Genomic DNA, 12,760 nt, shown 5'->3' with positions numbered 1-12,760 from the left:
GAAAATCCTTCGCTAAGCGTCAGATAGTCTCCTTATCTACCTTTCTTAGTCTCCTTGTGGATTAGGGTTTTGGGAATTGGGGGAAGTGGGAGGGTCAATAGGAATGTCCACTTATGGATATGTCTTGCCATTGCAAAACTTTCTTTTGGGGTATATAAAGATACATGTTTATTTTGAACATTCCATGTTTTGTGTTTTCATGTGTTAATTAGCTTACCTTTGATATTAATTTTTGCAACCCATTCCTCCTCTAAAGTGGACATAACATACCTTTATCTTTTAAAATCTCACAGCATTATTCTTTAACAAACAGAAAATGAATGAAAATAAGGAAACTGATTCAAAAGAAAGTGAAGAATATGAAGATGACTTTGAAAAGGATCTGGAGTGGTTAATTAATGAAAATGAAAAAAGTGATGCCAGCATAATAGAGGTATACATAAATTGCCAACAGCATTCATAATAATTACATTAACAAAGTGCTTTGCAATTCTTGAAGGTTTTTACATATATTATCCCATCTAAATCTCACAAAATTCTTTGATGTGCATTGGACAAGTATCATTATTCCCATTTTAGAGATGAGAAAATTGAGGCATAGAGAGTTTAAATAGTGTACTCTAATGCACATGGCTAGTGAGAAAGCAAGATTAAATTAACATTTAATAAAACTAAAATAATTTTAAAATTATAGTTTAAATAATACAAATAAGTAATAAGAGCATGTTTATTGCATCAAAAGGAAAAACAAATACAGTTAATTCCTACTTTATACGAACTTGAGTAAAATCATGGAGTTATGCTTTTAATATAAGTGAAAAATAAAGCACGTCCTCAGAAAACATGCTCTTTCAGATAATATTTGAAATTTTAAGAATGAGTTAGCTCTTCTGGGGAATAAATATAGAGAAAGTAGTAAAGATTCAAAGACTGAGCCATACACTTGGGAGAGAGTGGTGCTGACAACACCAAGTCAAGGGTTAAGATACCCTTATCGGTCATCTTTAAAAAAAAAAAAAAAAGACTGAGCCATAGAAATGCTTCAAGGAAAACGTGGACCCACTAAACATGAACATATACTATTTATCAGAGGTGTAGAAGGGAAATGAACCAGTTCCTGGATCATGGTAGATTCTTTCTCTCTGTCTTTACATATATATATAGTATGTATGTATTTCTATGTTTAATGTATATGTCTGTATATATGTATATGCATAAATTAGTGTCAGTAAGTAGCAAAGTTATGAGGCAAAGGACTAAGACTGGAAGACTTTAGAGTCCAAGACTAAGACAGATGACTTTAGAGGAATAATGATCAGAATAGTTTCAGCAGAAACCAGATTTAAGGGGATTAAGGAAAAGAATATGAAGAAACAAAGGCAGCAGGTTCGACATCACATACCTCTCTTAGTTCCATCTTGCTTTCTTATGCAATGGAGAAGACAAATGGGATAGATTGTATTTGAAAAGGCAACAGAGTCAACAAATGAAGATTTTTCCTTTTTTTTTCCCCCTGACCGGTAAGGGGATTGCAACCCTTGGCACGGTGTGGTCCGCACCACGCTCAGCCAGCAAGTGCACTGGCCATGCCCATATAGGATCTGAACCTGTGGCCTTGGCGCAACCAGTGCTGCACTCTTCTGAGTGAGCCATGGGGCCGGCCCCAAATGGAGATTTTTCTAAGATGACTTTTGAAAGGGACTTTTATGCATCTTAACAGAAAAATAATCAGAATGAGTAGAGACAGAGATACACGGAGTGGTAGCGTTAAACCAAAGTCTCATAACTGGAAGGGTGTGAGATCCAAAGCACAGGGTGATAGAATTAGACAAGTAGTAATGATTACTCAATTGTTTCACTTTTTGATTCGTTCAACAAATATTAATGTTCACCTATTGCATGTCAGAGTACCATGTTCTAGGTACTAGGGATACAGCAGGGATCAAAACAAACTGTTCTCATGAATCTTACCTATTTCAATGGATTAATAACCTCTTCCCTTGAGGCTGGTGGGAAAAAGAATGACAGAGCTAGAGATAGGGAAGGAGACAGAGGAATATTTCTTTGTAAAAAGTGGGTTTTAAAAAGAAAAGAAGTGAAAGCCAATAATAGATACTGTAGGAATAAACCAGAGAATCAAGGCTAAAAGGAACAATCGCAATGCAGAGATTGTAGTTAAGTCATAGTGATTTGGCAGTTATTTTAACGAGCCAGGTTTACTTGCTTATCAGACTTATAGCAATCTTGTGCAGGTTAGGAAGTGAAGGCTGTCAGAAGAGATGACATGTGAATGAGTAAAAGAGGAAAGCAATTTTAAGGGGTTGACGAGAGCAACATATCGTAGCTCCCATAGAACTGCTTTAGAAGAAAGAATTGTCTGAGAATGAAAAAAAATATATATTTTGTAGGGAGAAAGTGTTTGGTGGGTGAGGATGTATGTATGCGGGAGAGTTGCTAGAAAAGAAGCCTTTAGTTAGAAACAGCACATGTGGAGCAAGGTTTTGTTACATGATAATGCTGGTTTATGATTCATATGTAATTAAATTTTTTTTTTAAATGTAAGCTAAGTTGTGTGTTCGTTGTTAGCATGGATTATTGAAGTCTCTGAGCATAGTTGAGGAAGGGAAATCTAATCTAGAGGTAAAAATTGACTGGAATTTGTATATAGGTCTTATAGATGATAGTGACAATAATAGTCTAAAAAGATTAAAAGAACCTCAGATGATTAGGCCTTGACTAAAGGGCTCGACCTTGTAATGGTCTGGGGACGTTTTCATGCGGAATGCAAATATTACAAGGAGAAAACATCTAGAAAGTTGTTGATGCATTAGCATAAAATTTTTTAAATAAATAATGTAGCACACACCTAGCAATATCAAATTCAAATTTAGAGTTAAAATTTCTCTGAACTATTGTCACATGTATTTCTCTTGGGGTGCTCATAAACATGAATTAGGGTATTATGAGATGAAGTATGAGCAAGAAGCACTTAAGTTTTCTGATTCAAAAAATAAATTATATAAGTGGGAAAATCCATTTTGGATTCCCACATATAAATGAACAAAGAGTCTCAATTTTAACTAAAAAATAGAATCTCATATCTTTTTTTATTTAGATGGCTTGCGAGAAGGTAGAGAATGTTAACCAAGAACTAAAAGACAATGAAACAGAAATTGAATACACCGAACAGCTTTCTGATCCTGACAAATCTTTGAAAGATGAGGTTTCACCAAGAAGAAATAACTTCATTTCTGTCCCAAGTATTCAACCTTTGGATCCTGTATCAGATTCCGATAGTGAAAACTCTTTCCAGGAATCCAAACTAGAAAGCCATAAAGACCTGGAAGAAGAAGAGGATGAGGAAGTAAGGAGATATATTATGGAGAAAATTATACAAGCTAACAAGCTTCTACAGAATCAAGAACCTGTGAGCGATAAAAGGGAGCGAAAACTTAAGTTCAAGGATAAATTAGTTGATCTGGAAGTTCCTCCATTAGAAGACACTGATACTTACAAAAATTATTTTGAAAATGAAAGCAATATATCTGGAAAACTGTCACAGTTATGTATTTCCAATGAATTTAGAAAAGAAAATGTGCTTCTGTCACTTACTGATGGAAGCTGCGAAGAAAACAGGGATAGGAGGATACTGGTAGAGAGAGATGGAAAGTTTGAACTTCTGAATTTACAAGACATTGAGAGTCAGGGGTTTTTGCCCCCCATTAATAATACTAATAGTACAGAAAGTGAACCCCAGCAGTTGTCACCCAGATCTTCCAACTCATCTGTCAATGGTGTCAAGAAAGAGGAGCCTGCAGCAAAGATTCACGCTATCACACACTCAACAGGAGAGCCGCTGGTTTATATCCCTCAGCCACCAGCCAACTCCAAGACTCGTCCAAACTCTGCTGCCAAGTTTGATAGAAATAAAGGGAATAGGAAATCTAATCGTAGAGCACAGTCTGCAAATATATCTCCAGTGACCTCAACATATTTTCTTTCCCCTCGACAGAAAGAACTACAAAAACAGCTAGAACAAAAGAGAGAAAGGCTAAAGAGAGAGGTGAGAACATAAGTGGGCATTATATTGAAAGTAGAGCATGTTTTCATGTTTTATAAATGCAATAGGAATTGAGATGGTTGCTTGAAGTACTGGAGATATTTGTTTGCTTGCTTTATTTTTCTATTGTTAGATTAATTGGTTAAGTGTTAAGAATGTGTACTTATGGAATAAGCACTGTGATTGCCTTGGTCCTTTCTTGTAAGGATCACAAAACATAGAATGATCTGTGTTAGAGCTAGAGGAGATCTCAGTAGTGATTCATCTGATCCTTTTATTTTAAAGGTGAGACTCAGAGAAGTTAAGTAACTGCTGAAAGTAATCTTGATATGAGACTGGTGAAAATCAAATGTCAGGTGGAAAAATGAAGGATTTAGGAGGCAACAGATAGACTTCAATTATAATTCTTGTACTCATGTGTGTGTGTTTCATATATCTTCTATCCCCACAATTCTTTGATTTCAGGGATTTTAGTTTTAGATTAAGAATATAGCCTAATATTTTTAATGAAATGTCTCCAAAATGCCATATGGAATGCCAAATTCAATTTATTTTGCTTTTTGTGTTTGTTCTTGAATGAAACTCTATGTGTTTTATAATTGAAAATTCCAGATATTTAAACTGGTGAGTTTTCTCTAAATTACTTATATCAGTGCCCCTATTCTCTGTTTTATGGGATATCTGAGAGTAGTAAGCTGAGCCATACAAAATGTCTTAACTGTAAATATCAAACCTCAGCAGAATCATAGCTTAATAAAATTTTACAATTGGAAGGGACCTTAAAGATCATTTTACAAATAAGAAAACTATAGCCTCGAAAGTTCAAATAACTTTATCAAAGTCATTGATCTTGTTAGTAGCAAAGTTGGAATCAAAATCCCAGTTCTCTGGCATCCATTGAAAAATGGTGTGTTTTCCATTTTATGTGGAAAGTTATCAGAAAAATTTCTGGCATTTAAATCAGGAATTCACATTAGCAGAAAAAGGTAAAAAACCAAGTTGTAAGTATTTGTAATTTATAATACACTCAGGCAGTAATCTGGAATGGTGCAGGCTTATAGAGCTTTGCTCACTTGGCCACTAAAATCTGAACTCTTAATAGTCAAACCCAGTTTACTTGGTTCAGGTATAAAACAATACTTGAAAGTATCAGAACTTTACAACAATACAAAATAATTCGTTGAGAATGACTGACTATATGTTCGCTCTACACAAACGTGTATGGCTGTTTTTTGTTTGTTTTTTACAAAAGTTATGAAGGAGGTTTTATATAAATGTCAGTGCCTTTTCGCTAATGAACTGAAGGTAATCTTTAACTGGTATGAATGCTGGATAGTTCTGTTTTCATTTTGTTTCTCTTTTCTGAGTGTCACACACTCTTTGTCCTGGGATATGCTTTTGTCATGTCAGGATCCTCAAAACTAAATTTTCCTTTGCTCAAGGCGTGGTCTTTAAGTGCTAAGGCTTTTAACAGTTTTTAGTTGGTTTCAGGAGAAGGCTTTGCTTTCCTTTTGCGCAATATTTGCTGGGTTGGTCTGCTGTACTCTGTCTTTCTAACCTATGTGCATCATTTCAGTGTTCTTTTTGGCAACTGCTTTAACTGTGCTTTGGCTGATACCTTCTGTGTAATATACCTAAATATGATTCCTTTGGAAAGATATCATCTTATCGTACTATGTGTATTTATGCAAGGCATCCAGAGTTCTTTTTTGTGAAAAGGAAATGTGTAAATAAATGTAAAATTTGATCTTTAATAATGCACATTTTATATAATATAGGCTAGCACTCAGAAAATAGTGTATAGATATTTCTAAAAAGAATTTATGCTTTGAAAGAATTTTTCCTTTTCTCTCTTCCTTTTGTTCAATGAAAGGGAATTAGAAGAGTTTGCTGTATTGTCAAAATGTAAGGTTTGTACTTTGAATTTCATTATTTGAAGAAAGTTAAAGCATTGACTTGTGTAATTAAGTTCATTCAAATGATGAAAATTTAGTATTGGAAGAGACTTAACAGCTTGTTAATACAACTTCAGTTTATAGATGAGAATACTAAGACAGAAGTTAAGTGCCTTGCTCAGACTGACAGAGTATGATGATCACAGGATTGTTATTCAGATCTCATAACTTCTGGCCTAGTGCTATTTATACCATGCCATGTTGTTTTGCTCCCAATAACTATTTTATAGCTCTATATAAATGATTTAAGTACATTGCTTCTAGTTTAAGTAACTCCATTTTATAACATTAGCTGAGTAATTCATATCAAAAATTTTTACTTTGTTCTTAGTAGTTAACCAAGTGTCTAAATATTTTTCTGATAGAAAAAGTGTTATTTTTGTATATAAACTATTGGAAAAATATTTTTAAACATTTTAATAACAAATTTCAAACACTTAACTCCTATATGCCATCACCCAGATTCAAAAGTCATTGAGATCTTGGCATATTTACTTCATCTCCTCCTCTTTTTTGGCTTAAGTATTTTTAAAGCAAGACCTAGCCAACATATCATGTTTTATTTATATACTTCAGTATATATTTTTAAATGTTGCAGCATTTTCTTTTATAACCACAATGCCATTTATCACAATTAACAAATGTTCGATAATGTAAAAATGTTTAAGACATTTACTTATAATGCCTCTAGAGTGTGTTTTTTTCTGTTGTGTAGCTACAATTTGATGAGTTTAATACCAAAAGTAAACTAGGAAGTAGAAGAGAGATCCAAGGTATTCCTGAATTGTATATCTGTGTAACAGTGGACTTTATCTGTACAGTTGAATTTATCTGAAAGATCTTCATTCTTTCCCTTTAAGAAAATTAGAGGCCCTATTTTTTAAGGAGGCCCGGTTTTCAGATGGAAAGTTTTAGGGGCAGGGAATCCTAATTTCAGACCTCAAGATATATCTCTCTACCCTGATAACTCATATACAATTTTATTAATTTTTGATTAGTATTTTTTATATTCTTTCCACTAGGAAGAACAACAGAAAATAGAAGAAGAGAAATTAAAAAAAAGAGAGAATGACATGGTATTTAAAGCATGGTTGCAAAAGAAAAGAGAACAAGTCCTAGAAATGAGAAGAATTCAGCAAGCAAAGCAAATTGAAGATATGAACAGTAGAGTAAGTAAAACTTTCGATGAAAAATAATTTAATACAGATATTAAAGCTGAACCTACTTATACAAGGGAGTCTGAATATCAGACTAAGAATCTATGAGAGAAGTAGAAAAGTGGTCCAAGAACTACCTCTGCAAAAGATGCAACATGCAAGGGGCCAGCCCGTGGCTCACTTGGGAGAGTGTGGTGCTGATAAGACCAAGGCCACGGGTTCGGATCCCTATATAGGGATGGCCGGTTAGCTCAGTTGGGAGAGTGTGGTGCTGACAACACCAAGTCAAGGGTTAAGATCCCCTTACTAGTCATCTTTAAAAAAAAAAAAAAAAAAAAAAAAAAAGATGCAACATGCAGATGACTTTACAATTCAATTCTGAGAAGCCTTGTAAAAGTCAAATGATTACTATTTTATTCAAACTTTGAAAGCACAGAAAATAGAAAACTATCAATTTATTTTTAAGATAGTATAACGATATTCAAATAGCACAAAATATACACACATACACACAAAAACCTACAGACTGGTCTCACGTAAGAGCAGACAAATAGAAATCTTATGTAAAAACTAGTAAATTAAAGACAGCAAATTATTTAATTCAAAAAAATTTAAGACATAGAGAAAAATCCAAGGGAAAGTAAAATATTGCCCATATACTCACTACTTTAAAAAAAGTATACAAAATAAAAATTCAAAATTCAACCCTCAGCTCTGCCATGCTCACTTCCCTATGATAGCTACTTTTAACAGTGTGGTGCATCCTTCCATATCTTATTCATATTAGTATGTTTACCTGTCAAAAAATTTTATTATGCAGTTTTTTTCACTTTATTATGGACATCATTCTAGGCCATTACATTTAGATCTCTTTTTTTTTTCCTTCAGATAGCTGCATGGAATTTTACTGTTAATTTATTAAACAATTCTGGTTCTAATATTGTGCTATTAACAGTGCTGTAGTGAAGATGTACATTCTATAGGAGAACATCAGTAATCTGTAGGAGAATTTAATGAGTGGAATTTATGCCTTTTGAATGTTTAGAATGAAATTTTTGGTTAAATGCAAAATTAACTTCTCAAAAGATTATACCAATTTATAATCCCACCAACAGTGTGTGAATGAATGTTTATCACACCCTGGCTAACACTGTATGTACTTTATCTTCCTATTTTTTTCTTTGAATTAATAATATATATACTTGTATGTGAGTGTGTGTGTGTATGTGTGTGTAATTACATATATATTTACATATATACATATATGTGTATATATATGTGTGTGTGTGTGTGTATCTGCTCCTAGTTCTTGGCACAGAGCATCTAAAACTCTAGTAATTTCCTGAGTGATAAGGGTTTAGGTGCAACTTTTGTTCTAAAATTTGGTGTTTGACTCCCATTTCTGACATGGACCTCCTAATTCCTTGGAATTTCCTGGTAATAGGATTGTCTTTTGTTATAATGAGGTGACTCTTGTGGGCTCCTTGGTGGGGCTGGTCACCAGGAAGACTAAGATGTCGTTAGAAGCTTGGAACTTTCAGGTTCACCCCCCATCCTCTAGGAGGGGGAGAAGGGCTAGATATGGAGTTAATAATCGATCATGACTACATGATAAAGCCTTCATAAAAATCCATGAGCTATGGGGTTTGGAAAGCTTCTGGGTTGCTGAACATGTGGAAGTGCTGGGAGACCAGCAAGCCCTGGAGAGGGAATGGGAACTCCACAACCCTTCCCCTATACCTTGCTGTATATCTCTTCATCTGGCTATTCTTTTGTATTCATTATTTTATTCTTTATTAAACCAGTAATAAATTTATACCTTCTATCTAAATATGATATCTTATAATAAACCGGTAAATGTAAGAAAATACTAACCTGAGTTCTGTGAGCCCCTCTAGCAAATTAATCAAACCCAAGGAGAGGGTTGTGGTGCCCCTCCCCCACCCAGTATATATGTAGCTGCTAGGTCAGAAGCACAGATCACAATCTGGGGCTTTCGACTGGCGTCTGACTGGTGATAGTCTTGTGGGACTAAGCCTTTTAACCCATGGGATCTGTTGCTAACTCCAGGTAGGTGGTGTCAGAATTGCTTTAAATTATAGGACACCCAACTGGTTTTGCAGAACTGGTCAGTGTGGGAAAAAGTACACACACATTTTGAGGACCAGGGGAGAAGTATTCTGTGTTGAGTGTGAATGTAGAGGGAAAAACAGTCGTTTTTTCTTATTACACAGTGTGTAATTTATTTTTTATTTTTATTGAAACATGATTGATTTTACATATTTGTGGGGAATAGAGTTGAGTATCAATACCTGTGTACAATATGTGATGATCAAATCAGGACAATTACTATAGTCATCATTACAACATGTAATCATTCTTTGGGTCCATTAACCAATTTCTTGCTAACACCTCTCCCCTCCTTTTTTGCCACTTCTAGTAACCAGAGTTCTTGTTCTCTCCTTTTGAAAGTTCAGTGTATTATTGTAGTTGTTGTTTGTTTGTTTCTTATTTATTTATTTATTTATTAGCTCTCATGAAATGTGGTATTTCTATTTCTGTGCCTGGCTTATTACACTTAACATGATTTTCTCTAAGGTCACCAGTGTTGCTGTGAATGGTAGTATTTCATTCTTTTTTAGAGCAGAGTAGTATTTCATTGTGTAGCTATACCACATTTTCCTTATCTACTTGTCCAATGATGGGCGTTTAGGCTGGTTCCAACCCTTAGCTATTGTAAATAGAGCTGCAATAAACATGGTGATACAGGTATCCCTTCAACATGATGATCTCCATTCCTTTGGGTATATACCCAGCAGTGGGATAGTTGGGTCATATGGCAGTTCTATCTGGAGATGTTTAAAGAATATCCATACCATTTTCCATAATGGCTGCACCATTTTCCAGTCCCACCAACAGTGTAGGAGGATTCCCCTTTCTCCGCATCCTCACCAGCATTTGTTATTCTCTGACTTTTAGGTAATAGCCAGGCTAACCGAGATGAGATGATACTTTGATATGGTTTTGATTTGCATTTCTCTGATACTTAGTGATGTTGAGCATTTTTTCATGAATGTGTTAACCATTTGTATGTCTTCCTTTGAGGAATGTCTAATATGTCTATTTAGCATTGCCCATTTTTTTAGTTGGATTATTTGTTTTTTTACTGTGAAGTTGAGTTCCTTAATATCCTAGATATTAATTCCTTGTTGGATGTGTAGTTTGCAAATGTTTTCTCCCATTCCGTAGGTTGTCTTTTCACTCTGATGATTGTTCCATTTTTTATGCAGGTGGTTTTCAGTTTGATATAATCCCATTTGTTTATTTTTTCTTCTGTTGCCTGTGCTTTTGCGGTCTTATCCATAAAGTCTTTGCCCAGTTTTACATCCTGAAGTGTTTCCCTATGTTTCTTTATAGGAGTTTTCTATTTTCAGGACTTAATTTAAATCTTTAATTCATGTTGAGTTGGTTTTTGTATATGGCAAGAAGTATGGTTGTAATTTCGTTTTTCTACACATGGATATCCAGTTTTCCAGCACCACTTATTGAAATGTATGTTCTTGGAGCCTTTGCTGAAAATCAGTTGACTGAAAGTATGTGGATTGATTTCTGTGTTCTCTATTCTGTTCCATTGGTCAATGTGTCTGTTTTTATGCCAATACCATGCTGTTTTGCTTACTATAGCTTTGTAGTATAATTTGAAGTCAGGTAGTGTAATGCCTCTGGCTTTATTTTATTTTATTTTGGCTCAGGATTGCTTTAGATATTCAGGGTCCTTTGCCGTTCCATATGAAGGTTAGGACCGTTGTTTTCTATTTCTGTCATTGATATTTTAATGGGAATTACATTGAATCTGTAGATTCCTTTGGTAGTGTAGACATTTTCACAATGTTAGTTCTTCCAATCCGTGAGCATGCAGTGTCTTCCCAAATTTTGTGTCCTCATTAATTTCTTTTAGCAGTGATTTGTAGTTCTCATTGTAGAGATCTTTCACCTCCTTGGTAAAGTTTCTTCCTAGGCATTTTTTTTTTTTTTTTTTGGTAGCTATAGCTATTGCAAACGGGCTTGCTTTCTTGATTTCTTTTTCTATTACTTCGCTGTTGGAATATAAAAATTCTGCTGATATTTGTGTATTGATTTTGTATCCTGCAATTTTACTGAATTAGTTTATCAGATCTAAGAGTTTTTTGGTAGGGTCTATTGGTTTTTCTACAAGTAAAATCATGTTATCTGCAAACAGAGGCAATTTGACTTTGTCTTTTCCAATTTGGATGCCCTTTATTTTTTTTTCTTGCCTGATTGCTCTGGCTGGTACTTCCAATACTATGTTGAATAGGAGTGGTGAAAGTGGGCATCTTTGTCTTCTTCCTGTTCTTAAAGGAAAGGATTTCAGCTTTTCCCCATTCAGGGTGATGGTGGTGGGTTTGTCATATGTGGATTTTATAGTGTTGACATACTTTCCTTCTATACCTAATTCGTTCAGAATCTTTATCATGAAGGGATGTTGAATTTTGTCAAATGTTTTTCTGCATCTGTTGAGATAATCATATGGCTTTTGTCCTTGATTTTGTTGGTTGGTGTATCACATTTATTGATTTGTGTATACTGAACCACCCTTGCATCCCTGGGATGAGTCCCACGTAATCATGATGTATAATCTTTTTGATGTGCTGCTGTATTCTAATTGCTAATATTTTGTTGAGGATTTTTACATCTATGTTCATCAAGGATATTGGCTTGCAGTTTTTTTATTTGTTTGTTTTGTTTTTTATGGTATCTTTGTCTGATTTTGGTATCATAGTGATGCTGGATTTATAGCATGAGTTTGGGAGAATAGCCTCAGTTTCAGTTTTTTAGAATACTTTGAAAAGGATTGGTATTAATTCTTCTTTAAAGGTTTGGTACAATTCAGCCAAGAAGCCATCGAGTCCTGGGCTTTTCTTTGTTGAGAGGTTGCTGATTACTGCTTGAATCTCATTGCTCATTATTGTTCTGTTCAGGTTTTCTATTTCTTCTTGGTTCAGTGTTGGTAATTTGTATGTGTCCAGAAATTTATCTGTTTCCTTCAGGTTTTCAAATTTGTCAGTGTACAGTTTTCATAACTGTCTGCAATGATTGTATTTCTGTGTGGTATTGCTTGTAAATCTCTTATTAATTTCTGATTTTTGTTATTTGGGTCTTTTCTCTTCTTTTTATAGCCTAGCTAATGATTTGTCTATTTTGTTTATATTCTCAAAAGACCAACTTTTTGTTTCATTGTTCTTTTGTATTGATTTTTTGGTCTCTATTTCACTTAGTTCTGCTCTGATCTTAATTATTTCTTGCCATCTACTAATTTTGGGACTGGATAGTTTTTGTTTCTCCTGTTATTTGAGGTATAATGTTAGTTAGGTTATGTATTTGAAATATTTCTATTCTTTTGATGTAAGTATTTATTTCAGTAAACTTCCCTCTTAATACTGCTTTGTCAGTATCCCACAGGTTTTGGTATGATGTGTTTATTCTCATTAGTTTCAAGAATTTTTTTGAATTCCTGTATAATTTATTATTGGACCCAAATGTTGTTCAGGAGCATGTTGTTTAATTTC

The 12,760-nt window shown here is 34.3% G+C and overlaps 1 protein-coding gene across 1 annotated transcript in view; it reads left to right on the top strand.

Annotated features, from left to right (window-relative positions):
• Window positions 1-316: 316 nt before the first annotated feature.
• The window catches only part of CCDC181 (coiled-coil domain containing 181), a 29,801-nt gene continuing 17,357 nt past the window's right edge, over window positions 317-12,760 (top strand). Inside the window, exons 1-3 of the mRNA XM_063103696.1 lie at window positions 317-433; window positions 3,116-4,063; window positions 7,038-7,184. Of these exons, the coding sequence (XP_062959766.1) occupies window positions 317-433; window positions 3,116-4,063; window positions 7,038-7,184 (1,212 nt within the window). The remainder of the gene's footprint in view (window positions 434-3,115; window positions 4,064-7,037; window positions 7,185-12,760) is intronic.

The sequence above is a fragment of the Cynocephalus volans genome, chromosome 8, assembly GCF_027409185.1.
Source record: "Cynocephalus volans isolate mCynVol1 chromosome 8, mCynVol1.pri, whole genome shotgun sequence".
Classification (NCBI taxonomy): Eukaryota; Metazoa; Chordata; class Mammalia; order Dermoptera; family Cynocephalidae; genus Cynocephalus; species Cynocephalus volans.
This window is presented reverse-complemented; position numbering and strand designations above follow the sequence as displayed.